The sequence below is a fragment of the Pleurodeles waltl genome, chromosome 4_1 (genome assembly GCF_031143425.1).
Source record: "Pleurodeles waltl isolate 20211129_DDA chromosome 4_1, aPleWal1.hap1.20221129, whole genome shotgun sequence".
In the NCBI taxonomy this organism is placed as follows: Eukaryota; Metazoa; Chordata; class Amphibia; order Caudata; family Salamandridae; genus Pleurodeles; species Pleurodeles waltl.
In genome coordinates this window covers 424,383,013-424,410,842 of record NC_090442.1, presented here as the reverse complement: position 1 = coordinate 424,410,842, position 27,830 = coordinate 424,383,013, and the positions used below count along the sequence as shown (strand labels likewise).

At 46.8% G+C, this 27,830-nt stretch overlaps 1 protein-coding gene across 1 annotated transcript in view; it reads right to left on the bottom strand.

The window, feature by feature from the left end:
* Positions 1-27,830, bottom strand: part of GNAI1 (G protein subunit alpha i1) — a 203,375-nt gene that overhangs the window by 106,899 nt on the left and 68,646 nt on the right. Inside the window, exons 4-5 of the mRNA XM_069228677.1 lie at positions 24,201-24,358; positions 3,630-3,758 (exon numbers count right to left, since the gene is read on the bottom strand). Of these exons, the coding sequence (XP_069084778.1) occupies positions 3,630-3,758; positions 24,201-24,358 (287 nt within the window). The remainder of the gene's footprint in view (positions 1-3,629; positions 3,759-24,200; positions 24,359-27,830) is intronic.

The window sequence follows — 27,830 nt, the reverse complement described above, 5'->3', positions numbered from 1 at the left end:
CTGTTTAGTTTGAGGGGGTCTTTGGAACTTTCCTCTGGTTTTAGGGAACTGTCCACCTCTGTATTGTCCCCGAAAGCCTCCTCTTTGATATTGGCCCTGATATGTGGGTCTGCGTTGTGAGGTTGAGGGTTCTGTACTTTGGGCCCGAAACCCCCCTCTAAATTGTGTCTTCCTAAATGTGCCTCTGCTCTGTGGGGAGTAGAGCGCGCCCATGGCCCTGGCTGTATCAGTGTCCTTCTTCAGCTTCTCTATAGCTGTATCCACCTCCGGCCCAAACAACTGCTGTCCATTAAAAGGCATATTAAGCACAGCCTGTTGGATCTCTGGCTTAAATCCGGAGGTGCATAGCCATGCGTGTCTCCGAATAGTGACCGCTGTATTCACAGTTCTTGCGGCTGTGTCCGCTGCGTCCATTGCCGATCGTATCTGGTTGTTAGAGATACTTTGGCCCTCCTCCACTACTTGTTGTGCACGCTTTTGAAAGATGTTCTATAATGTGCAGCATTTCATCCCAATGAGCTCTGTCATATCTTGGAAATAAAGCCTGTGAATTGGCAATGTGCCATTGATTGGCTGCCTGTGCTGCAACTCTTTTCCCCGCTGCGTCAAACTTTCGACTTTTTGTCAGGTGGTGGTGCATCTCCAGAGGTGTGTGAATTAGCCCTTTTACGTGCTGCACCTACTACTACCGAGTCAGGTGTCAGTTGTTGCGTGATGTACACAGGGTCTGTAGGGGGAGGCTTGTACTTTTTCTCCACCCTAGGTGTGATGGCTCTGCCTTTGACGGGCTCTTGAAATACTTGTTTCGCGTGTTTCAACATCCCTGTTAACATTGGAAGACTTTGGTACTGACTGTGTGTCGACGACAAAGTTTTAAATAAAAAGTCATCCTCAATCGGTTCAGCGTGCAGTGCCACATTGTGAAAAGCAGCTGCTCTGGACACCACCTGCGTGTAAGCAGTACTGTCTTCAGGTGGTGATGGCCTTGCTGGGTAGCAGTCTGGACTATTGTCAGATACTGGTGCATCATATAGATCCCATGCATCTGGGTCATCCTGGCTCATCCCTGTGTGCGTTGGAGATTGCATCATAGGGGGGGGGGTCGCAATTGGTGATGGTTGCGGTGAGTGGTGTGGTGATGGTTGTGGCGAAAAACGAGGTGGAGTTACTTCTTTTGCCACCTTTGCTTTTGGTTGTCTTTCTGTGTCTTGGAAAGTAAGTTTCCTTTTCATCTTAATAGGAGGGAGGGTTCTTATTTTCCCCGTTTCCTTTTGAATATGGAGCCTTTTTTGTGTATAATCCGGCTCCCCCATTTGTAGCTCTTGTCCAATTTTATGGCCTTGGAGTTGTGCTGAAAGGCCTTGTTCCTCAGAGTAGGAGCTTGTTTTCGGCTCCGAAGCTGGGTGTTTCTGCACCAAAACTTTTTCTACAGTCTTTTTCGGCTCAGATGCCACTTTTTTTTGTTTTAGGGTGCCGATCTCTCGGTGCAGACTTTGGTCGGAGCCGGTATCTCGATGTCGAGTTTGGTCAGCCAGGTTCTCTGTGTCGAGTATACTCTGTGCCGGTATCTCAACCGGAGTCGGATGACTTCGACACGTGTGTGCCCTTTTTCGGTGCCGATGGTTGGTCACCAATTTTACGGGTTAAGCCATGTCCTGCTGGCGGTGGCGTCCCCTGGGCCTTCATGATCTTGGCGTGAGTTTTGGTCGGGGCTGGTTTACTCACGGTTTTCGCAGGCTGCTCCGTTTTGGGCTCGTCCGAGTCAGCAATGGAGAAAGTCTCCTCTTCTTCGACGTCGTGGTGTCCTGACGGCGCCAATGCCATTTGAAGCCTTCGTGCTCTCCGGTCTCGTAGCGTTTTCTTCGACCGAAATGCCCGACAAGCCTCGCAAGTATCCTCTTTGTGTTCGGGGGACAAACACACATTACAGACCAGATGCTGATCTGTGTAAGGATACTTATTGTGGCATTCGGGGCAGAAGCGGAATGGGGTCCGTTCCATGAGCCTTGAAGACGCACGTGGTCGGGCCGACTAGGCCCCGCCAGGGGATAAAAGCCCCGAAGGGCTACCGGAACTCTTCTTTAATTTGGTGTCGATCTGCGTTAACTAACCGGATACCGAACGCAAACAATACTGTCGAATTTTCTGAGATTTTAACTAACTTTCCGAACCGAAACACGGAGCGAAGAGGAACACGTCCGAACCCGATGGCAGAAAAAAAACAATCTAAGATGGAGTTGACGCCCATGCGCAATGGAGCCGAAATGGGAAGAGTCCCTCGGTCTCGTGACTCGAAAAGATTTCTTCGAAGAAAAACAACTTGAAACACTCCGAGCCCAACACCAGATGGCGGGATGTGCACAGCATGTGTATCTGCAGCTACACATGCCATCGAACATATATATATATATATGCTCCACGATTTGACAAAACAAATTAGTGCTAATGACTATTGCTGAGGGGCCTAGAGAAGAGGTTAAGTCCTTACATTTATGAACGTGTCAGTCAATAGCAGTGCCATAGTATGGATACTACCTAGGAAGAGGCCCATGCATTTGTCCGTGAGAAAGTCATTGTTTTGGGGAACTTGCCCTTTCTAGATTAGTAGACCTTCTGTATGCCCTAGTCTTAGGAACTAGGGAAGTCTTTCCAACAAGCCGAGGTTTATGAGCACAAACTGTCTACCGTGGCACTACAACAATTCATTATCATACACAACCAAGCTTGCCCTCCTATTCCTTGCTGACTTTATACTAGTATTTGACTGTGTACAGCGCTTTGCTACCTTTTTGGTTGGTCTGCGCTACAGAAATATATACGTGTGGACTGGAAATATACTATAAAAATGCATTTTAAAGGTGCTTTGGGGGTCCTGCATATACTTAAGACTATTTAGTATTTACAGCTTTCGATGAAGATTCCTTTATATAGAATCAAGCAACTTGCTACTATTGGACTATCCCTACCAAGCTTCTGCTGTAAGCTGCTCTTAGGCAATCACTGTACATTTCTAGTGCAAGTGAGCTAAAGCAGAGGTAATAACTTAGTTGAATCACACATAATCTGTGTTTTCTGCTTCTCTAAGAAAAATCATCCAATCAAATCAGGCACAGCTTGAAGTCTGTAGTGACTGGCACATTCTTTGAGCAACTTTTCTTTCACTTGAGATGACCGAAGATGGGTGAAATGCATTATTGTGATTGCTCTATGTTGTTGTAAAAGAGTTAGGAGATGGAATAAGAAAACAAATAAAGGCACATTCAGAGAGACATTCTTTTAACAGATGTCTGTCCATACAACAGGTTAACATAGACTCTGCTTATGTCTTGGTTCCATCTTATGGGGGGGGGGGGGGGGGGGGGGGGGAGGGGGAAGTGGCTTTATGAAGGCCTAAGGGCTGGAGAGTCAAAGGATGTGAAAAATGCATGTGGTAAAATAACATGAAGTTGTTTACGATCTCACCACATTGCTTTTACATGTGTCTTATAAATCTCCTTCTCTATATTAAAATACACTCTTGCAAATTCTCGTTTTCAAATCATTTATTGGCTTCACCTTCATATTGCAGCATCAACTACAATTATTTTTATTGACACCAATTACAAAGCACAAATCTTAATCTTACTTACTTAAAATGAAGGTCTTTAAACGTAAAATGGGTTTCCACAATTCCAGTAGTTTTAACTCTAGTCCTGAGAACATCCTGCTGGGTTGGAATGTAACTACTGTGTGCTATCCTGTCCAAGTCATTCAAGTAACTAGGGAAAATGAAAAAACAAACGTTGGTTGCTGCCACAAGAAAATAAACTGGTACATGTTTTAGTACAATATGAAACAAAATAGCAACTTCTTCAAATTATCTTTAAAGTTTTACATTATCAACGGGCGTAGTCAAGTCCAGGTATATGGTTATATAGGTAAAGATTCGGCATTGCGCTGCAAACGTGTCAGTAGCAATACATAATACAGGAGTACCATGGCATATTTTAACCTTTGACAACCTAACTAGCAACAAAGAACATGACTATAACCTCATTACACCTTGGACAGTAAATAAGAAACAAACATTACAGAAATGCTAAAAGGTCTCCTTGGAATGTGGGAGGGTGAGGGTCAGGTGATCTCCATCCTGGATTATCAGGAGAACTTCCCTTAGTGTGATCATCTGAAAGAACTTTTTTTTCCAGGTACTTGTCAAACGGAGTCCAAATTTGGTTTACCTGCCCTGTCTACAGGAATCAAGAGTAAAATCCCTGATGTTTTGGGGATTTGGGAGCCTTTTCTTTATCACCCTTGATTAGGAGAATTTAGCTCCCTCACTTGAAGATGATGTTCCTTCTTGGTTAGGCAGACAGGTGGTCTTGAACGAATTACAAAAAATAACGTGCAAATATTTTGCCTCACCCAATTGTCTGTTACAGACTCTGAAGGGATGTTTCCCATCCCCAAATTTTGGCATTCACAATTGAAGAGGGAGAGAGGAAGACGGTGACTCAAGCTTGTTTTGGATGTTTGGGATATGGAAACTCATCAGCACAAAAGAGGGGCTCCTACAATTGCTTTCCAACAAAGACTGGGGGGTGGGATGTTCTCCTACCCCTTTCATCTATGGCATTTATAATTGAAGGCGATGAGAGGGCAAAGACGGAATCAAGCTCTTTTTGGGCATTTATTGGAAAGCGACTGCAGGAACTCCTCTTTTGTTCTAATAACTTTCCATATCCTTGCCTTTCATTATGATTGAAGGCATATCCCAGGTTACAAACGGCATATCCCTGGTCATAGCAGAATTGGTAGTATGTTCAGCCTTTAACTCCTTCCTTGCAATTATGGGATCTTCCTGAGCCACGAAAATTATACCAACTAGATTTAAGGTACTGTGAAAGGTCTAACGCCTTTGCTGTATCAGTGTCAGTTTGGAGACCTTGGACAGCCGCATCCACGTTTTTCAAACGAGGTGAGGCCATCAAAAGGCATGTCCAGTATTGTTGACTGAACCTTAGGACTGAAGGCTGTGGCTCTTAACCAGCTCCTCCTGCAAGCTGGCAAAGGATCAACTTTGAGGCATCTATTCCTGCACGAATTATAGATGCTGAAGTAATTTCTCCCTTTAAGATCTTTAGCAGTCTCCTTTTCATCATCATTACGAATTAGGACAAACAATGGTGCAATCTCACGATACATATGGCAATCATAATGCCTTAAAATAGTCACCGCTCTGGCCGCCTAACAGAAGTCATCACCAAACTATTTCTTTGGCCCAGGTCTCCTACAATCCCTGTCTGGAAGGCCACAGGATGGTGTGATGGAGTTTTTGGATCTCTGAGCAGCCAAAGTTATCATCAAGTCCGGCTTGACCAGTCAGACAAGCCAAGGTTGAGTCTGGGGCTTTGTACTTTATTCTCCAGAACTGTATTTTATAAACATTAGTAGCAGTTCTTAAAAATCAAATAAAACATTTCTGTTCCACGGCAAGTGCAGACTAATGTCTTGGCTGATCTTTCCATTAATGAATGAACACTGGCTGTATTATCTGATGAGTCAGGCAAATCGGGCAGTGTCTACATCTAAACTAAAAGAACTAGCCATATCGTCATCATCCTGAATGCACTTAGCAGTTAATGAGACAAGAGATTTGCAGACTAGTGTGTGGATTGGTTTCCTTTAAGTTGGGAGAGGAGGTGGCAGTGATAGTTCACAAAGAGGTGTAGATGGCAAGGCGACAGGTGGAGCCATGGGAACAATACATATTGCAGGCTGAGAAGGCTGGCACACAGCTTGCTGTCCAAGTCTCCTTTTTGGCACTCCCTTCATGTAAGTGCTTGGTAAGGCACTTTTCACAAAATGTTCCCCTTAAGAGGGGGCATCCCCCTTTGCAGGAGGGAAATTGTCTTTTTCCAGCAAACAGAGCCAGCCTTCTCTCTCATTTAGTCTTCTAATTGAGGTTTTACTAATGTTACAGTCTGCAAACCTATGAACAGGATAAAGACAATAAATAAAATGAGAATAAGGATCATCACTGTAAATCTTCCGTCTACTAAATCTACAGAATTTAAAGAGATATGGATTTCTTCTGTCACCCATGTTGACAATCTGTGACCATGACCAAGTGTCACCCTAGCTCAGAAAACAGCACATTTTCCTAAAAACAAGTTACAGTACTGAGAAAGCTGAAGACAGGACTGGTAGACCAAGAAAGGAACACTTTTAAATTCACTGAAAGATTAGTTCAGAGTTCCGTCTGTGGAGTCCCTCAGGCACGAAATGCAGCAGAACTCTGAGCTATGGTAGTATTTAGATAGAGAAAACAGGCATGTCCAACTCACTAGTGGTTCATGTTCAGGCTGCTTCACTGCTGTTCAGGCCTATGGCCATTTTTAACTATTTACTGCTATTTAAATGTACTTGAGATTCCCCAAGCCTGAAGATGGGTGACGATTCAAGCAGGTGAATATGGGATCCAATGTTGGAGAAGAACGAGTTACTTACCTTCGGTAACGACTTTTCTGGTGGATACATTAGCTACCTGTGGATTCCTCACCTAATGAATACTCCCATGGCGCCAGCATTCGACGGAAATCTTCTTCCTAGTCTCTGCACGTCGACGAGGACGTCACTCTAGCCCACGAGACGCCGTCTGACGTCATACAGGCAATAAGAGGTCCTCGACGACGTGCCGACGTCAGTACCAACATTTTTTACGTGCATGAGAACAACCACCCAATGCAATGAAAGAGCAAGGCAACATCCCATAACCTTGTAAAATACACAATATTGCAATGAATAGCTGTAAATTTAATATAAGGAACAAATATATGCAAATCATGTATATACACAAAGATATATACATATATATATATACAGATAAATATACACAAGTATCCATATATACAACATCTATTGCAACCTTGAAGACCAAGAGGAGCGCACTCAAGGATTACTTGGTAAGACCAGAAAGGCAACGGGGAGGCGGGTGGGACTGTGAGGAATCCACAGGTAGCTAATGTATCCACCAGAAAAGTTGTTACCGAAGGTAAGTAACTCGTTCTTCTGATGGATACAACTACCTGTGGATTCCTCACCTAATGAATAGAATCCCAAAGCAGTACCACGCCCGGAGGTGGGTGCCTAAATGGTCAAACCAAGAAATCCTGCAGCACTGACCGTGCAAAATGGCCGTCCCTTCTGACCTCAGAGTCCAAACAGTAATGTTTCGCAAAAGTGTGAAGGGACGACCAAGTTGCAGCCTTGCAGATGTCAACCACAGGAAAACCTCTGGCCAAGGCCGAAGTGGCCGACTTAGCTCTGGTGGAATGAGCTCTAATGCCCTCAGGAGGGTCCTTCTTTGCCAAAGAGTAACAGATTTTAATGCAAAGAACCACCCACCTGGAGAGTGTTCTCTTGTGGACTGCCTTTCCTCTCCTCTTGCCCACGTACCCGATGAACAGCTGATCCTCCAGCCTGAAATCCTTTGTTCCATCAATAAAGAAGCTCAACGCCCTCTTTGGGTCCAGACGGTGCAGTCTTTCTTCCTCTTTAGAAGGATGAGGCGGAGGATAGAACGTGGACAAAGTAATTGTCTGAGCCAAATGGAAGGGTGAAACAACCTTCGGGAGGAAAGCAGCCTTGGTCCTCAACACCACCTTATCCCCATAAAAAGTTGTATAAGGGGGCTTTACCGATAAGGCCTGCAACTCACTCACTCTCCTTGCAGATGTTATAGCTGCCAGGAAAACTGTTTTTTATAACCAAATACCTTAAGGGGCAAGAATGCATAGGCTCAAAAGGGGACCCATAAGGAAAGTCAGGACCAAGGACAAATCCCATTGCGGCATAACGAATGGTTTTTGAGGATATTTATTTAGAAGACCTTTCAAGAATCTGATAACAATAGGGGATTTAAATAACGATGGTTGGTCTGGAAGACAAATGAAGGCTGACAAGGCCAACAAATAACCCTTAATGGTAGCCACTGCACAACCTTTCTGCGCTAGAGACAGAGCAAAAGACAAAACGTCCGATAGATGAGCATGTAAGGGATCAATCTGCCTCTCTCCACACCACGCAACAAATTTAGACCACCTATTAGCGTAGATAGATTTAGTGGAGTGTCGCCTGGCCGCTAATATAACATCCACTACATCAGGCGGGAGAGAGAAGGAACTCAGGTTGCCCCGTTCAATCTCCAGGCATGTAGGTGCAGACTCTGGAGGTTGGGGTGTAAAACCTGCCCCTGCGACTGCGAGAGGAGGTCTGCCCTGAAAGGGAGACGGAGCGGAGGGCACATTGAGAGTTGGAGAAGGTCGGAGTACCACACCCTCCTTGGCCAATCCGGAGCTATTAAGATGACTAGCGCCCGGTCTTGGCGAATCTTCCTCAATACTCGAGGAATCAAGGGTATGGGAGGAAACGCGTAAAGCAACTGGCCGCACCAGGTTATCTGAAACGCGTCCCCCAACGCTCCCTGCATCGGATACTGGAGGCTGCAGAATAACGGACAATGCGCGTTCTCCAGTGTGGCAAACAGATCTACCCGAGGAAACCCCCACCTTTGGAAGATCAAACGGGCTTGATCTGGATGGAGACGCCACTCGTGGTCTGCCGAGAATTGGCGACTGAGACCGTCCGCACGTACATTCAAGACCCCGGCCAGATGATTTGCTACCAAGCAAATCTGATGGTCCTTTGCCCAGGACCATAGTCGAAGAGCTTCTCTGCAGAGAAGGTACGACCCTACTCCTCCCTGTTTGTTTATGTACCACATCGTGGTAGTATTGTCCGTCAGGACCTGTACCGACGGACCACGAAGGGAAGGGAGGAAGGCCTTGAGAGCCAGACGTACAGCCCATAACTCCAACAGATTGATATGAAACATCTGTTCCTCTGGAGACCAAAGGCCTTTGATCTCCAGATCCCCCAGATGAGCTCCCCACCCTAGAGTGGAAGCATCCGTTATGACCGTGGCCACTGGTGGCGACTGCGCGAACGGCTTTCCTTGTGAAAGATTGTTGCTCACAATCCACCACTTCAAGTCCACAGCAGCATCTCTGGAGATCTTGACAGCACCTTCTAGATCTCCTTTGTGTTGAGACCACTGCCTTCGGAGGCACCACTGAAGAGCCCTCATGTGCCAGCGAGCATGCGTGACCAACCGAATGCAGGAGGCAAACAGACCGAGCAGACGAAGGACCTTGAGGACTGGAACTACCGCTCCATTTCGAAACATTGGAACCAATTCCTGAATATCTTGAATCCGCTGAGGCGGAGGAAAGGCTCGACTCAATGTTGTATCCAGTACTGCCCCTATGAACAGGAGGCGCTGAGAGGGCTCCAGGTGAGATTTGGGCTCGTTCACCAAAAAACCCAGGTCGAACAACAACTGAGTCGTTGACTGCAGATGATGCGACAAGCTCCGGCGACTTGGCTTTGATCAACCAGTCGTCCAAGTAAGAGAATACTGCTATCCCCTTCCTTCTGAGCTCTGCCGCAACCACCGACATCACCTTCGTGAAGACTCGAGGTGCTGAAGTAAGACCAAACGGAAGGACCGCAAACTGATAGTGCTGCGATCCCACCATAAACCGGAGATACTTCCTGTGTGACTTGAGTATCGGGATATGAAAGTAAGCATCCTGCAAGTCGACAGACACCATCCAATCTTCCTTGTTCAACGCCAAAAGCACCTGAGCTAGGGTCAGCATCTTGAACTTTTCCTGTTTGAGGAACCAATTCAAGATCCTCAGGTCCAGGATTGGTCTCAACCGACCATCCTTCTTGAGAATCAGGAAATACCTTGAGTAACAACCTCGACCCCTTTCCTGCTCTGGGACCAACTCTACTGCGCCCTTTGAAAGGAGGACTTGTACCTCCTGTTCTAGCAACAGGAGGTGTTCTTCTGAACAATAAGATGGGCGGGGCGGGATGAGGGGCGGGAACTCCCGAAAGGGAAGGGTGTAGCCTTTTCCCACAATACTGAGAACCCAAGTGTCCGTTGTAATAGTCTTCCACTTGCGGAGAAAATGCTGTAATCTTCCCCCTACAGGAGAGGAGTGAGTGGGAAACGGTGGAAGCCTAAGGCTGCTTTCCCTGCTGCACCCCTCCAGAGGACGAGGAAGGGCAGTGCGCTGCTGAGAGGCTCCTCTGGTGCGGGCCCTCCCTCTCCCTCTAAAAGATCTATAGGGATGGGAAGAGGCAGGCTGCTGGAATTTGCCCCGAAAGGAAGAGGAGGAAGAGCCACGCACAAATCCCCGAAACCTCCTGAAAATCCTGGAAGAGGCAGAGGAAGAAGGAGCTTTGAGTCCTAACGATTTGGCTGTGGCCCTGCTCTCCTTAAAACGTTCCAAGGCCGAATCTGCCTTGGCGCCAAACAGCTTGTCCCCATCAAAAGGGAGATCCAATAGGGTTGACTGCACATCCGCAGAAAACCCCGAATTACGGAGCCAGGCCTGTCTCCTTGCCACCACAGTCGTGCCCATTGCTCTGGCCACCGAGTCGGTCGTGTCCAGCCCAGACTGAATAATCTGGGTCGCGGCAGCCTGGGCATCTGAAACAACATCCAAAAGACCCTGGGGAAGCTCCGTAAACGATGAGGAAATGTCATCCATAAGAGCAGGAATATATCTCCCCAGGATACAAGTTGCGTTGGTGGCCTTCAACGCCAGACTGCAGGACGAAAAGATTTTCTTGGACTGCGCATCCAGTTTCTTCGAGTCCCTGTCCCCAGGCACCGTCGGGAAAGAACCAGGCGCTGATTTGGATGAACAGGAGGCCCGCACCACCAAGCTCTCCGGTGTAGGGTGCCTAGAAAGAAAGCCAGGGTCAGTTGGTGCAGCTCAATACCTCCTGGCTACGGCTCTATGAACCGCTGGGGAAGATACTGGTCTCTTCCACACCTCTAGCACCGGATCCAGCAAAGCGTCATTAAACGGCAATAGAGGCTCTGCCGCAGCTGAGGCCGGATGAAGCACCTCTGTCAGAAGGTTCTGTTTAGTCTCTTCCACCAGCAAAGGCAGGTCCAGAAAACTAGCTGCCTTCCGTACCACTGCGTGAAAGGAAGCAGCCTCCTCCGTGTATTCCCCTGGAGACGAAAGATCCCACTCAGGGGAAGTGTCCAGCCCACTGGCTGTATCTAGACCATGCAGTCCATCACCCGAGTCCTCTAGTTCTCCTTCTTCCAGGACTCGTTGGTACTCCTGCCCCTCTAATAAACGGAGAGCACGTCTCCTCGAATGAAGCCTTTGCTCGATACGCGGAGACGACAATGCCTCCGCCGAAGCCGAAGATCGGCGCCGATCTTCAGAAGCCACAGACGCCGCGTCCGGCGCCACAGGTAGCTTCGGCGCCGATGAAAGAGCACTCGGAGCGGATGGACCCACCGGAGTCACAGGACAAAATCCCGACGACGGAATGGAGATCTCCGGGACCAATCCCTCCGAAGTCACCGGAGAGGCCACCGGCGCCGAGCCCACGTTCCCAAAAGAGAGAAAGGGCATAAAGGGTGCCGGCCGTAGAGGCGCAGGATCACCCAATGAAAAGGCCAAAGGGCCAGCCGGAGCACCCCCTGGAGCCATCTGTTGGAAGATGGTATACATCGCATTTAGGAATGCTGTACTATCGGCTCCAGGAGTGGGAAAAGCCGGATACTGGGGTGCCTGTATCGAAGGCGACCCCCGACGTCTGCGACGCCGGAGACAACACCAGAGGCTGCACCACTTCAATCACCGACGCCTGTCCAGGTGAAGTCGGTGACGCCGGAGAGGGCAACGGCGTCGATGGATGCGGCGTGACCGTGGGACTGACCTCCCAAGTCCTCCGGCGCCGATCCGAAGACCTGGAACGAGTCTCCTTGCTTGAATGGCGCCGTGATTCTCTACGGCGCCGAGAGTCTCGATGACGCCGATGCCTTGGCGAAGAAGACTTCTTATGATGTTTTTCTTTCTTCGACTTCGCCATAAACAACTTCGCCTCACGTTCCTTGAGGGCCTTTGGATTCATGTGCTGGCATGAATCGCAAGTCGAGACGTCGTGGGCGGAGCTTAAACACCAAAGGCAGTCGGAGTGAGGATCCGTAACAGACATCTTGCCCCCACACTCACGACAAGGCTTAAAACCAGACTTTCTCTGCGACATTATTACTGCAGCGAAGGACTACGCAGCAAAAAATACACTGTAACCACGAAAGTAACAGTTGCTCCCTCGAAGATAACCGTTTCGAATGCACGGAAAAAAGGGAACTGACGTCGGCACGTCGTCGAGGACCTCTTATTGCCTGTATAACATCAGACGGCGTCGCATGGGCTAGAGTGACGTCCTGAGCCTAGGAAGAAGATTTCCGTCGAACGCTGGCACCATGGGAGTATTCATTAGGTGAGGAATTCACAGGTAGTTGTATCCATCAGAAGCTATTTTATACATTGCGTTTAGAGACTTAATTACCCAACCCTAACGTCCTATGTGATTGTAATAACTCAATAACTGGGGGGGGGGGGGGGGGGGGGGGTTAGTGCAGTGAAAATATTGTGTAACCAAGTTGGTAGTTCTGAGACACCAATTAGTTTAAAAAAAAAAAAAAAAAAAAAAAAAAAAAAAAAGGATTTTGCCCATTAACTAATGACCGCCATAACAGCTTGTTAAAAGCACTTTTCCAGGACAGGATGAAGGTGCAGGTATCAAGAATATAATAAAGTGCCAAATTAGACTTTTCACGAATCACATTAGGAGGCTCCTCGGACGGAGGGTTTTATCCAAGAAACATGAACCAGAAATATATCTACAAGTTAAGCATAGCTCTAGATCTTGGCCTCCAAAATAGTATTAAACTTAACCACTGGCACAGACCTTTCCAAGGCAAGTAAAGACTATTACTGAAAAGGTCTGTCAAGAATGCTTGGATTTCGCTAACCCTGCAAGCCGATGCTATTGCTAAAAAGGAAAGCTGTTTTCCAGGAAAGGTGTTGAAGGGATGCTTTGTGAATAGGCTTAAAAGGATAATGAGTTAGACGAGAGTACAATATTAAGCTCCCAGGGTGACAGATGCCTACTGGGAGAGAAAACCTTTTACAAACCTTTTAGAAAGAAGAGATCCGGGGAGAGAATACAATGTAAACGACTGTGCAAGACCCACTTGTGATTTTCTTGCAGAATCCTGCTGAGAGCGTCTGCCTGAGCATTTTGCACACCTGGAAGATGTGTAGCGGGGATTGTTAGATTCCTGGATATTAGCCATTTCCATATTGCTTGGGCTTCATGTGATAAAGGTCTGGACCTCGTCCCTCCCTGCTTGTTGAGGTAGTATATGGTTGTCGTAGTGTCCGTTTGGACAAGCAGGCAGTTGGATTTGAACCACGGGTGAAACGCTTTAGTGCTAGAGGGACTGTGCGTAGTTCCAGAAGGTTGCTATGGTATGTGGACTCCCTCTCTGACCATGTGCCCTGAATTTGGAGGTGGTCCATGTGAGCTCCTCAGCCTAGTAGTGAGGTGTCCGTCACTAATGTTTGCAGAGGAACCTCCTAATGAAAAGGCATCCGCCGAAGGAGGTTGTTTTGGGAGCACCACCATTTCAGTAAGAGTTTTGCATGACTAGTATAATCCTGTCCTCCCAATTGCCAGTCAGCTTGTCCCACTGGTCCTCTAGACATTCCTGTAAAGGTCACATGTGGAGACGAGTAGGATGCCATCAAACCTAGAAGAGAGGATATTGTTCTCACTGTTGGAGGACAAGCTGTCATGAGAGAGTGACATTTCCGAAGGATCGATAAACGTCTCTCCTCTACAGGATTTACTCTTTCCTGTGGTGTCGATGGTCGTTTCCAGGTAGTGCAATGTGTTAACCGGGACAGATTTTTACCTGCTAACCAGGACCCCAGTGATTATGCTCTCTCCCTTCTAACTTGGTAACTTCTACCATTTTCACCCCACATTTGGCATCCTGGTGCCCCCATGTAAGTCCCTAGTATAGGGTGCACAGTTACCCAGGGCACTGGGGTACCAGGGGATTCCCCCATGGGCTGCAGCATGTAATATGTAGTACTCCTGTGCACCTCATCTCTTGCAGCTGCCAAGGCTTGTTTGCATCTCCTCCAAGGGATCTTCAGACTACATGTAGCTACAGCCCTCAGCACTCCTTACTGTGACGCACAGCCCTTCGTGTGGTTGTCCTGCAGGGTGGGACCCTTCTCCAGTTGTGCAGCATGGGCTATTCTGCGACTCCTCGGTCCCCATCCTGTGGGTGCTGCCTTTGCTTCTGTGGGCTCTGTGTTGCTGAGGGTGCCATCAGACTTTCTCCTGGATCAAGTCCTCCTGGACCTTGTTGGTCCCTGGCAGCTCCACTTTGGCATCTGCGGTCTTTGACAAGGCTTGTTGGTGGAATTCCTGCACCAACAACCCACTGCAATTCTTCTTGCGGCGTGGGATGTCTGCATCCCTCAGGAACTCTTCACCGACTCAAGGGCTGCAGTTCTGGACCTTCTTCACATCACCATCGACCAACTCCCGCATCCACAGCTGGGTGGGTAGTAGCTACAACTCCTCCTGGACTCTTGTGTGACTTCTGGACATTTGTGACTTCTGGACTTGGTCCCCTTCCTCCACAGGTCTGCCTCTTTAGGAATCCACTGCTGGTTTCTTGCAGTCTTGTCTGGGTGTTCTATTTTTTTCATTTTCTTTCCTTTGGGAGGTTTGGGGAAATCCACGAACTGACTCCTTTTCTCCTGGTCGCTAGGGGGCACTGCGGCACTTAACCGTGGGGTTTCCTAATACCCCCAGCTCCCATCTACACATTCCACTTTCCTAGGTGGGGGTACTGTGTTCGCATTCCATTTTTTTAGTATATGGATTGGGCTATATTGTCTACCTGTATTTGCACTGTTTGCTATCATTTTCAACGTCTATTTCTGGTAACTAGTGTATATATTTAGTGTGTTACTTACCTCCTACTGGAGGGTTGCCTCTCTAGTACTTTTTGGTACTGTCACTAAAATAAAGTGTTTTCTTTCATGTGTGTAAGTGCTGTGTGACTACAGTGGTATTACATGAGCTTTGCAGGTCTCCTAGATAAGCCTTGGCTGCTCGTCCACAGCTACCTCTTGAGAGCCTGGCTTCTAGACACTGCCCACACTACATTAATAGGGGATACCTGGTATAAGGTGCAAGTACCTTAGGTACACACCAGGGCAGCTTCCTACAGGGGTCGAGAATGGGTCTGAATTAGTTCTTCGTTTTCACAAGGAAGTACCTAGAGTAAATGCATGTTCCTCATTGGTGGTTTCACTGCTTGTTTCTGAAAGAGGATGTTGCGCTCAGACCGTAATAGAGGGAGTTGAAAACTCGATGGTCTTGGAGGGATGGAGGGTGGAGGACTGGTGGTCCATTTAGTACAGTATTCAGAACCCAGGCGTCTTGTTTTTTTTGTCACACTGCCAAATGAGAGGATATGCCTCCCCCCACCGGACTGGGTAAGGGAAGAGGGGGAAGTAACCATCAGGGTTTGGAAGCAGATGGTTGTTTTCCACCTTGAATGGTCTTGCTGGGTGGCTCTACCCCTGGCTTGTCTCCTCTGGTACCAGTGGTAGGGGCGCTGCTGCTGCTGTTGGGAGCCACTTTGGACTTGTCCCCACTGAGGGGTCTGAACCCTCTGGGTAGGGTTAGAAAGATTTACGTTGATCTCTGGATCTTTCCAGGCTGACAGCTTTCAAGGGCTCCATCTCAGCCTTCATCCTTGCCGTCGGTATGACTTCTGAAAATAGGTGTGCCAGAGAACCGAAGATTTAAAATTCTCTGCTGAGCCTCTGGTTTTAGAGAGGTAAGACGAAGCCACGCATGTCTTCAGAGATTGACCCCGCCGCAGCACTAATTATCTGGCCTGATACAAGCAAACCCTCATTAAGGATTTTCTGGAAACCCTCTCTTATCTCTGGGGAGATGGTCCACAGATTGTTGCATGGCGTCCCATAACGCCCTGTTATACCTACCTAACAGGGCCGTAGTGCTTGATGCCTTCATTGAGGGTTGCCGCTGTATTGCAGACTTTTCACCCAACTGAGTCAATTTTTAGGCTCTCTTTATCCAGAGGTTCTGTGGAAGTAGGAGTATAGTGGCATGCTGTTTTTTGGCTGCCATGCCACTACTATGACCATGTCCGGAGTTGGATCTGTTCAAAGGAAAGCCAGATCAAGTTCTGGAGGGCGGTACTTATTCTGAAGCCTTGAAGGGGCTGGCTTGATCAACGCCATCGGTAAAAACAATTCAATGGCTGGTTCTAAACCTGCCTAGTAATAAAGGCAACAGAAGTCTGGATGCTGACCTGTGCTGTGGGGTCTCAGATGAATGAAGTCAATGGTGTTTGAGCGGATATCGGTATATTTAATTCTGCAGCTCCTCTCACCAGGACACTTTGAAATGTGATAATGTCACCCAGTGGGGAGTCTGACAATGTCGGAGAGTGACACCCAGTAGTGAAGGAAGAGGTGTCAAAGGTGTGCCTTGAACAAGATCCCCTGGAATGGTGGTGATGATGATGTGAATGCCTAGTTGAAGGAGATGACCATCGAACTGTAATGATGTCTGGAACATTGGAGTGATCTAGAACGAGTTGTGGACCTCAGATCTACTGGTGCTGGAGGAGGCAGTGGTGGAGGCACAGTTTGTAGATGAGGTGGTGAAGGCGGAGTACGTCGAGGAGACGGTACTGGCAGTGGAGAGCCATGTGCCGCTTGGGGGGGGGGGGGGGGGGGCATGTCCTCAATTACTCAGTCTGAAGAAGTACAGATCTGCATTCTCTTCCTTCTTGCCTCCTGGAGTCTTGAAGAGGTTGTAAAGCTCCTCGATGTCAACCATTCTCTCTGCCTCGACCTCCTTGTGTACAGTGATAAACGTCAATGCCTTGGCATCAGTATCGCTCTCGATGTTGATCTCCTAAGAAGTCTTGACTGTGACCTGGTTGATGGGAAATGTGGACAGAGGTCTTGTTGCTTTCGACGTCGATGACCCAGGTATTGTCGGCAAATGACGGAGTTTCCTCAACAGCGAGTCACTGATGGACAGGGAATCCATAGGGGCTGAGACACTCACCAGATACGGATGAGAGATCTGGTAGAGGTATGAGCCTCTCCTTGCTCGTCGGTCCCTCATATAGACTGCTCCTGCTTGGCATAGTCCCACGTTCACAAGGTGTGTGTGGGGGGGGGGGGGGGGGCGTGCATCAGTGCCAAGAGTTGTTGCACCGTTCAATATATGTTAAGGGAGATAGAAAGAAAACTTATATACTAATAATGTGAAATCTGAAGGAACCAATACGCCCTCTCAGCTGGACTTCCAACTCAGACACTGTGCTTTTTTCTAGTTCCTTAATGGCATCTACATAGCCAGAACGTGAGACATTACCACAACCCTCTAAAAAGTATGAATGAAAATATTTATGGTATAGTAAAATATCAATTAGAATAATAAAATAATGAACAAAAGAGCAAATGAATTGAAGGAATAATTTAAAGTAACTGAAAAATGTATCAATAGCTATTATTTCAAAAGGCAACAATAGGCAAGGTACAAAAATGTTGTCAACTTCCCAATTAACTGACTTCCTTTAGATGACAAACAGTACTTGGCTGCTTCATGCACTGTTCTACAGTTAGCTTTTATGAAGCCAAACTTCAGATACTTCCTCCTTGTGTTCAATAATTTGGGACATCGACAATTAATATGCTCTACAGACTCCTTCCTATAACCACACAGCTTACATGACTTTGAAGGAAAACAGTGTTCCAGAAGACTTCAAATTGGATCGGAATCTACAGGAGAACAAAATCTCATAACTGTTCTTGCAAACTGGGTCTAATGTCCATGTCAAATAATCCTGATTTATATCTGAATGCTTATCAATGGTATGGACATAAGACTGAGGTAGTCAGTTGAACCTGTCTAAAGTTCTTCCTCAAGGTCTGCCTTATGAGGGCCTTGCCAGGTGACTGACAAGCTGCAAAGACATGGCAGTGAAGATAGATTATTTTCTGTTATGGCGTTATCAACTGCTGCAAGACTCAATGCTGTTTAAGATCCTCGTGTCATTAGCAGCTCTTCGTATGCAAGATATTTTAGAGTCTTTGTTGGCGGCAATTCAGTCACACAGTATAAGGCTGCTTCGACAGGTCAAGCAAATAATGATGTTAAAGATCGCTACAGTCGAATTTTTCAGGGGGGGGGGAGATGGGGCAGAAACCTTATTTAATTTATGTAGAATTTATTCAGCTGTGGGAGCAAAGGCAATCCCACCTCCGCCCGTCCGTGTGGAGACCGCACACGGCGCCACGGACCCTGGATCTTGCACAACCCATCGATATGACACCAGAACCCTCCACGCCCTGAACACGAGACGCCTGCCTCCAGGAATGCCCATGGACCTTTCTCCTGCGCAAAGAAGCACTGGAAATTTGGGACCTGATAGACACCGCCCTCCCGGACATCACTTTCTTCACCGAGACATGGACCAGTACAGCATCCGGTCCAGACATAGCCATCCCCAGAGACTTCAAACTGCTTTGCAAGAACCACCTTTCCAGACCAGAAAGTGGCATAGCCATCACCCAAAAGTCCACCCTCCGACTGACAAACACACAAGAATTCACCTCCCTCATGGAGCACCTGCATTTCCAAGTGCACACCACCCCAAAGACCACCAACTTGCGGCACCCTCGTCTACAGACCACCTGGATCGCGACCAGCGTTCAGTAAATGCCATCATTAACCTTATAGGCTCCCACACACTCACCTCCAGCAACTACCTTCACCTAGGCAACCTCAACTTCCACTTAAACGATAACAGCGACCACATAACCTCAACCCTACTTGAGAACCTGGACACAATCGGACTAAAGTAACTGGTTACTTCACCAACGCACACTGCCCGACACACCCTCAACCTCATTTTTTTCCCCCACCAGCAGCAACATCTCCATCAGCAACTCGACTCCGCTACACTGGACTGACCACCACTGCATCCACTTTTCCATTGTCACACCCACAGCACACACTCACTCACTCACTCACTCACTCACTCAACAAGGCCCCATTTACAGAAGATGGAATCAGATCTCAGAAGAGCAACTCAATGGATGCCAAAATGTCAGCCCGGAACCTTCGCAGATGAATCACCAACTGCCCAGGCACCTTAGCCCCGCTCCAGAGAAACTCTCCTCCAAATGAGCAAGCTGGTCCATCCCGCATATAAGCACTCCTGCAGGAGGCTGGAGAAACACCCAATCCCCGCAAGACCTGGCAACCTTCAAACCCACCACAAGATCCCACCACAGCCTGATAAAGTCCAGCAAGAAGGACGCATCAACTCCACCTCGTACAACACCTAAGAACTCTTCAACGTCAGAGAATTCACCAAACCACAAGCCAAGACCATCAGGAACTCTGCGACAGACTGGCCACCGTCTTACATAGGAAGATCAAGGACATTTACAACAGCTTCGGACCCAAAGACTCTCTCGACCCACAACACCCCCGCCAGGCTCTTCAATGGATTCACTCCTTCCTGACAGGCAGACCACAGAAAGTCGGCCTCCCACCTTACCGGTCAGAACCCACCGCCATCAATTGCGGAGTACCCCAAGGATCATCTGTAAGGCCCACGCTGTTCAAAGTCTACATGATACTGCTCGCCCCCCTCATCAGGAACTACGGGATGAATATTGTATCCTACACGGATGACACCCAGCTGATCATCTCCCTGTCCGAAACACCAACAACCTGGAATAATTTCACAGACAGGATGGAAGCAGTAGCCACCTGGATGAGGGCAAGCTGCCTCAAGCTGAACTCTGACAAAACCAAGATCCTCATCCCTGGACGACTCATGGTGGCCCTAGACACTTGGCAACTCCACCTCCAGACCACACATGCAACCTCGGCTCAATGCTCACCATGGCCAGGCAGGTCAACTCCACCTGCTTCCACACCCTTCGACTCCTACGAAAGATTGCCAGATGGATACCAACCAACTGCCAGAGAACCGTGACATGCCCTTATCACGAGCAGAATGGACTACAGCACACCCTTTATTCTTGAACTTGAACAAGATGCAACAGATTAAGAACTCCGTCACCAGACTTGTCCTAGATATCCCCCGCCGAGAACACATCACAGAGCATCTGAAGAACCTCCACTGGCTCGCCATCAAGAAGAGGTCAACTTCAAAATCCTCATACATGCCTAAGGGCCCTCCATGACAATGGACCCCGACTACCTCAACTGCCGCATCAACTAGTACTCCAGGCCTCAAAAAAATCATAAAATGTTACTAGACCTGCAGGTCTAGTAGCTTGAATAATCTACTCAACCTAATGTACCTGGGCCCATAAATGGGTCTCAAATTGTGTGATCCTAGGCAAATATTGTATTTTACAGTCAGCTTTCTCTTCATTCTCACATATGAGTGCACCTTCAAATATGAGAGTTCAGCATTTCTTCTGAAAAAAAACAAATCCTTTTGTTTCATTAAATACACTAAACTTTTGCTCTGTGTATAATAAATCTAGCCCCCAGATAGGGTACACATGATCCATGCATGACTTGCCTCTTAGTTTACTAATAGCGTTGCCATCACGGTAGGAGTGTTTCTCAGTTTATGTTTAAACACTTACTTTTAATAAATATATTACTAAAGCATGATGTGGTAGCACACTGTCATTTACAGACAAAGTTACCATGAAATGTCCAAAAACCTTCCCACTAATTTGCAGATTTACCGATAAAACTCTATAGTGTATTAATCTGTGAAAATTGGGTTTCAGGAAACATCTATCATTTACACATCACCAAATAAAGTGTTCCGACTATTTTTCCTTCTATTAAAATATTTTTGTCATCACACAGAAGTAGAAACAAATCTTTCACAGCTACTAAAATCTGTTTTGAAATGTTTGTAAAGTTGACTTAGTTATATAAATGTTGCGTGTTAGGAAAAAACAGATACCAAAAGCCTTTCATTTCACCTAGATCAGACAGTTCACCTTACAAAATCCTGGAATTCTACAGTCACAAGGAAAAGTATTTGCATTGCAAGAAGACAAACTGACATTTGACCACTCTGAACACAGAGCAAATGTGACAAGAAGAAGATTTAAAGGCATCTTAATTGCTAATTCAGTTTGACAGAACACCTGTTCTTTGTCCACTCCCCAGAAGGGTTAAGTGGAATCTAAAAATAGCTTGACTTCATAAAATAAAAAACTCGGCATAGCGAGTGGCGGAGTAGATTTTTTGAGCCCTGTACTACCCCTCCACACCTCTCTCTTCATCCCAATAGTCACTCGCCAGCATACCCCGCATAAAGAGCTCCTCTGCTGGATGAAAATCTTTCTTACCTAGCGGCAAAAGGCTGGGACACATCACCACTGCACCTCAGGCAATCGCCATCGCCGACCCAGTTCAGGAAGAACCTCAAAACCTGGCTCTACAACTGATCTGAGGCCCCCCCCCACCCCAAGCACCTTGAGACCCTATGAGTGAGTAGTGCGCTCTACAAGCTCACGATTGATTGGGACTGTTTGCCCTTAAAGATGAGAAGCATGAAGAAGAGATGGAATAAGCTTGCTGTTGATCGCCTCTGTGATCTTCGGAAGTTTTGACGAATGTTTTTCATGAAAATGAGGAAATGAGTCTATGTTCTTCCTTGATATGTAGTCTGTCCAGGATATTTTTTTGTCTAGTATACGCCAAAACATGCAATGCTTCATTTCCTCAATGGGGTCGCCAGGTTACAGCCTCATTCAAATTTTTGCTTTACCAATCTACATCATTTTGGTCTTGTCACAACTGATTTGAAGATCATTTAGCTACTGAACTCTCATAGCTCTGATAAGTGAAAATGGAGACCCTCTTGGTCTAATGAGACTAGGACTATGGTATCGGCATAAGTATAACAGCATACATATTTCGAACCGAACTTAGGAGCTACACCATCTGGGAGATCCAGATAGAAAGACTGATCTGCTACGTACAGGGAAAAAGTAGAGCAAGCAGAATACACCCCTAAGAATAATATATGCCCCATTTTGTTAATTTGTCCCAATTTTTTTCCGATTTACTTTATCAAAGGCTTGAGAGCAATCTATTTTACATTTGTATAATAACAAATGTTTTAGGGACTTCCACCAAGAGATCGAAAGCGACAATATTGTCTGTTATAGAACAGCCTGATCTAAATCCAGATTGATTGATTGGAATTAAATTGCTGATTGACGCACAGTCATGAAAACAATTTGCTAGAAAGAAAGTATTTTGCCAAATGTTTAACAGTAGTCTTGTTTTAATAAAGTGTTCACTAGTGAATCAGACGCCCATCTTCCTCTCCACTAAGGAAGAAGTGAGAACGCTGAGCCTTCTGCCACCATGGTCAAAGGTAACTATGTGTTTATCACAAATGTGTGACAAGCTTGCATTTATTGTTTTAGCTAAGATTACAGCAGGTGACTTTTTCTAATCCACCAACTTTATGAAAACTCCCCGCATTCCTGAAAGACAAAGTAAGGATGAAGAGATGGAATATGGAACTATGGTCTTCAGAGGCCTAATTTCTATCATGTTTGGATGCCTCATGCGCTCCTAGACTTTGTTGCAGGGAAACATAATTTAAGCATATAGTTTTCAAACAAAGGTAGGAGACTTGTCCTGTTCAACAAGTTAGTGTTGGCTGGAAAGCACTCCTCATTTTCATACTAATGATACTGACTGCAATCTTCACATTATCTGCCCAGGTGCTATTATATTTTACTATGGTTGTTTCTATTCAGCCTTTTAAATCTGACAAACTAATTGCATATTGCACCAAGAGAGTGCCACCATATCCAACCAACATCAGCAATTTTAATGTCAAGTGTGAGGACCACAATTGAGATTCAATTGTTTTTTTCCTGCTGCATTTTGGCATATAGTGATTAAAAAGGAGTGGGCAGCAAAAAACCCTAGCGAGATTGTTTTTTTTTATGCCACTGGTTCCGGCAAAACCCTGCATAAGTGACAATATTGATTAATGGCATGAATTGCTTTAAAGTGGTGGCATCAACGATACATAAATAAATGTAACGGGTGCAAGAAAAAACAGGAGACTATTAGGGTCTTAGATTTCATGTCTGTAAACACTAATTTAGGACTGCCAACTGGTGTGGTTAGTAAACATTTCCCATTATGTATAAAAATATGCTGATCTATTGTGCGGACTCAGTCGGTCTGTCTTTAGTCCAATGTCTCCTTCTATATGTTTAGAAAAAAACATTATTACCCAAAAAACAAAAGATGGGAGTGGACAAAGACTTATAAGTCAAAATGTACAAAAGTAGTGCGGGCTACACGGCGAACAAATAGCTATGCTTATGCAGGGACTGGAGCAAGGGAGTGCGAGACAGCATAGCACTTGTGCTTAGGATGTTCTAGTTTCAGTCTAGTCGAGTTTTAGGGTGGGTGCGAGCTTAAGTTGAGTGGGGAAATTCTTCTGGTCATGGCAAGTAGTAATGTCCGCCTGTTGAGGCGTCATCTTGGGAAGAACTAGGACTTATGTTTACAAATAAAAGTCATTTACCATGACACATTAATTCAAAAAGGTATGCCCACCCTTGCAAAAACAATTCTTTCTTTAACTGAAGCTCTATGGTAACCAGGAGATGAAACGCTCGTGCAATGCAACACAAAAAAACCACTGAAATGTAAGCAATCCAAACAAACAGCTAGGATCTTTTGTCCACCACTTTACATATGTCTTACACTAGGCATTCAGCAAAGAATCATTACTTTCAGTGCATCACTGTCATGCCACTCCAACTTCATACTGCAATTACTTTCAATTAAAAAATATTCAAAAAAGTACTTTGCAAAAATAAATTACTCGTTACATCTTACAGATGTATCAAAAAAGTCTGTCTGTGCATTAAACAAATCAAATGTAAAAAGGACACCGGGTATCATCATGAGGATATCAGGAAGGCAGAAGTCATTAGCACTTGAGGGTTAATTAGAGCAACAGAGTGGTCTAAGATGATCATACTTGTGTTTTTGTCTCAAAACTGAAAGCAAAAACACAGGCATCTACCAAGTTCCACTCACTGTCCAGCCACAAACGAGGGCCCCGGGCGCACTGCAACATTACTAGTTAATCTTTCAGTCATTTTCATTATGGTACATGGACAAATAGTAGTTATACTTACTATGCTGCAGAATCATTAAGCTGATACTCTCTGGATCTGTTGAAACAAGCCTGTACACCACTATCTTTCCACAACCTCTTGATGACTCCTGCCAGTTCTGCAGTCATAAAGCCTTCCTCTGCTGCTCCAGCAAGTACAAAAAGTTGGCGTGCATCATCCTGTATTGAAAATGTGGCAAAACTAAATTTTGTTCTTGTAAGCAATAAAAAAATGTATCTTAACAGTGTCTTTCATACAAAGGCAGCCACGCTTGATTAGCGCACATGTACCACAAAGAAGGCTTTAAGTAAAAAGAAACATACATCAGGTCTTGGGACAGGCGGTCTTAGCTACAGACTTTAAAATAAATAAAAATAAGAAAATGCTTCCTCCGCATATACTTAAACTGAATTATAAGCAGTGCTCAAATGTCGAAAAAGGGATAAAGGGAAATGAGAGCTGACTGGCTGCAGAGAAATATGCAATATCTATCTATCTAATCTCTCTCAAAAGGACATTGTAGTTCGGTGAAAATGTCAGTTCAAAACTTTCACCAGTTACAGCTGTCTCAAGTGACAAACTCATGCCCTAAAGTGACTAACTCGCACCCCCACCATGCAGGGTCAATGATGTGATTTCAGATGTTGCAGTGAGGTTATTACATTTATTATAGAACATGTCCTGAGTGATTTAATGTTAGGAAATTAGGACTGATTGGCGATGCAGCCCTACAATCAACCACAGGGAGTCCCTGCTCTCCAGCCAAAGAGCATTCAACTTCAGCTCAGGGTACTTTAAAAATAATGGCAAGCTTTACTGGGGTCATGTGTTTAACGACCCAGGACACTTACTGTGTTTTTTTAAATGTTGTTAGGGGGACTGTTGTGGTTAGTGCAGCCCCACATAAAATTAATATTAAAAATGCTTGGTAGTTATCCCATGCCCCTTCTAGGGGCACCATTAGCATAAATTAACTCTGTGTACTGGCCCTCGTGGAAAGCGCTAGCAGTCTCAGCCCGCGCTACCCTAGGGCAGGGATGGAAAGGGGAATCGCTTCCCCTCCTCCCCCCAGCCCCTAGCCCCTTTCGACCCCTTCCCCACCACCCCCCCAGTAACATCTAATGAAGTCAACACACAATCGCGTGCTGACCTTCCAGCGCTATACGGAGGAGAAATGCTAAGCACTTTGCTTCCGCTCGCGAGAAGGGCACAGGCATAGACATCAAAAGAAAGGAAAGGCTTTTCTTTTGATGTCATTCTGAACATTTCTGTACCCTGATCTTAAAGCGATCGGGCTGCAGAAATGCCCACTAGACACCAGGGACTTAAATTTTTTTTTTTTTTTTTTACATATGAAGGGGAGCAACCCCTTGGGCAAGGGTCACTCCCCTGAAAAGGGGGGTGGGGGGGGGGAGGGGGGGATTTAATTTGTAGGCCTTTTCTGGCTTCCATCTCCCCCTCCCCACACAAACACCTTATCCCACGGCAAGCAAGAGGACATTTGATTATTTAGTGTTTTGGTTTTATATTTGGGCCATGAGAGCTTTTATAACTCTCAAAATCATCCCACTTGGAATGGTGAGGGCGGCACTTTTTGGACTTTGGGACGCTGCCATGTAGAAAAATCCACAAGACCTAGACACATCTGAAAACTCAACATCTGGGTGAGTCCAGGTGTAAGGAAATGCCTCCTTGGCATGGTTACCCCCTGACTTTTTGCCTTTGCTGATGCTATGTTTTGAATTGAAAGTGTGCTGAGACCTGCTAACCAGGCCCCAGCACCAGTGTTCTTTCCCTAACCTGTACTTTTGTTTCACAATTGGCACACCCTGGCATCCAGGTAAGTCCCTTGTAACTGGTACCCCTGGTACGGAGGGCCCTGATGCCAGGGAAGGTCTCTAAGGGCTGCAGCATATCGTATGCCACCCTGGGGACCCCTCACTCAGCACAGACACACTGCTTGCCAGCTTGTGTGTGCTGGTGAGGACAAAACGAGTAAGTCAACATGGCACTCCCCTCAGGGTGCCATGCCAACCTCACACTGCCTATGCAGTATAGGTAAGTCACCCCTCTAGCAGGCCTTACAGCACTAAGGCAGGGTGCACTATACCATAGATGAGGGCACCAGTGCATGAGCACTGTGCCCCTACAGTATCTAAGCAAAACCTTAGACATTGTAAGTACAGGGTAGCCATAAGAGTATATGGTCTGGGAGTCTGTCAAACGAACTCCACAGCACCATAATGGCTACACTGAAAACTGGGAAGTTTGGTACCAACTTCTCAGCACAATAAATGCACACTGATGCCAGTGTACATTTTATTGTAAAATACACCCCAAAGGGCACCTTAGAGGTGCCCCCTGAAACCTTAACCAACTACCCATGTAGGCTGACTGGTTTTAGCAGCCTGCCACACTCAAGACATGTTGCTGGCCACATGGGGAGAGTGCCTTTGTCACTCTGTGGCTAGTAACAAAGCCTGCATTGGGTGGAGATGCTATCACCTCCCCCAGGCAGGAGCTGTAACACCTGGCACCTCAAAGGCTCACCCCCTTTGTTCCAGCACCACAGGGCATTCCAGCTAGTGGAGTTGCCCGCCCCCTCCGGCCACGACCCCACTTTTGGCAGTAAGGCCGGAGGAAATAATGAGAACAACAAGGAGGAGTCACTGGCCAGTCAGGACAGCCCCTAAGGTGTCCTGAGCTGAGGTGACTAACTTTTAGAAATCCTCCATCTTGCAGATGGAGGATTTCCCCCAATAGGGATAGGCATGTGACCCCCTCCCCTTGGGAGGAGGCACAAAGAGGGTGTACCCACCCTCAGGGCTAGTAGCCATTGGCTACTAACCCCCCAGACCTAAACACGCCCTTAAAATTTAGTATTTAAGGGCTCCACTGAACCTAGGAACGCAGATTCCTGCAACCTAAGAAGAAGAGGACTGCTGAGCTGAAAAACCCTGCAGAGAAGACGGAGACACCAACTGCTTTGGCCCCAGCTCTACCGGCCGGTCTCCCCACTTCGAAAAGACACTGCTCCAGCGACGCTTTCCCCAGGACCAGCGACCTCTGAATCCTCAGAGGACTGCCCTGCTCTAGAAGGACCAAGAAACTCCTGAGGACAGCGGCTCTGTTCATCCAAGACTGCAACTTTGTTTCCAAAGGAGCAACTTTAAAACGACTATGTTTCCTGCCAGAAGCGTGAGACTTGCAACTCTGCACCAGACGCCCCCGGCTCGACTTGTGGAGAAACACTTCAGGGAGGACTCCCCAGCGACTCAGAGACTGAGTAACCAAAGTTGTCCCCCCCGAGCCCCCACAGCGACGCCTGCAGAGGGAATCCAGAGGCTCCCCCGGACCACGACTGCCTGACTCTCCGATCCGACACCAGGAAAAGACCCTGCACCCGCATCCCCCAGGACCTGAAGGATCGGAACTCCAGTGCAGGAGTGACCCCCAGGAGGCCCTCTCCCTTGCCCAGGTGGTGGCTACCCCGAGGAGCCCTCCCCCCCCCCCCTGCATCGCTGAAGAGACCCCGTGGTCTCCCATTGATTCCTATTACAAACCAGACGTGTGTTTGCACACTGCACCCGGCCGCCCCCATGCTGCTGAGGGTGTCCTTTCTGTGCTAACTTGTGTCCCCCCCGGTGCCCT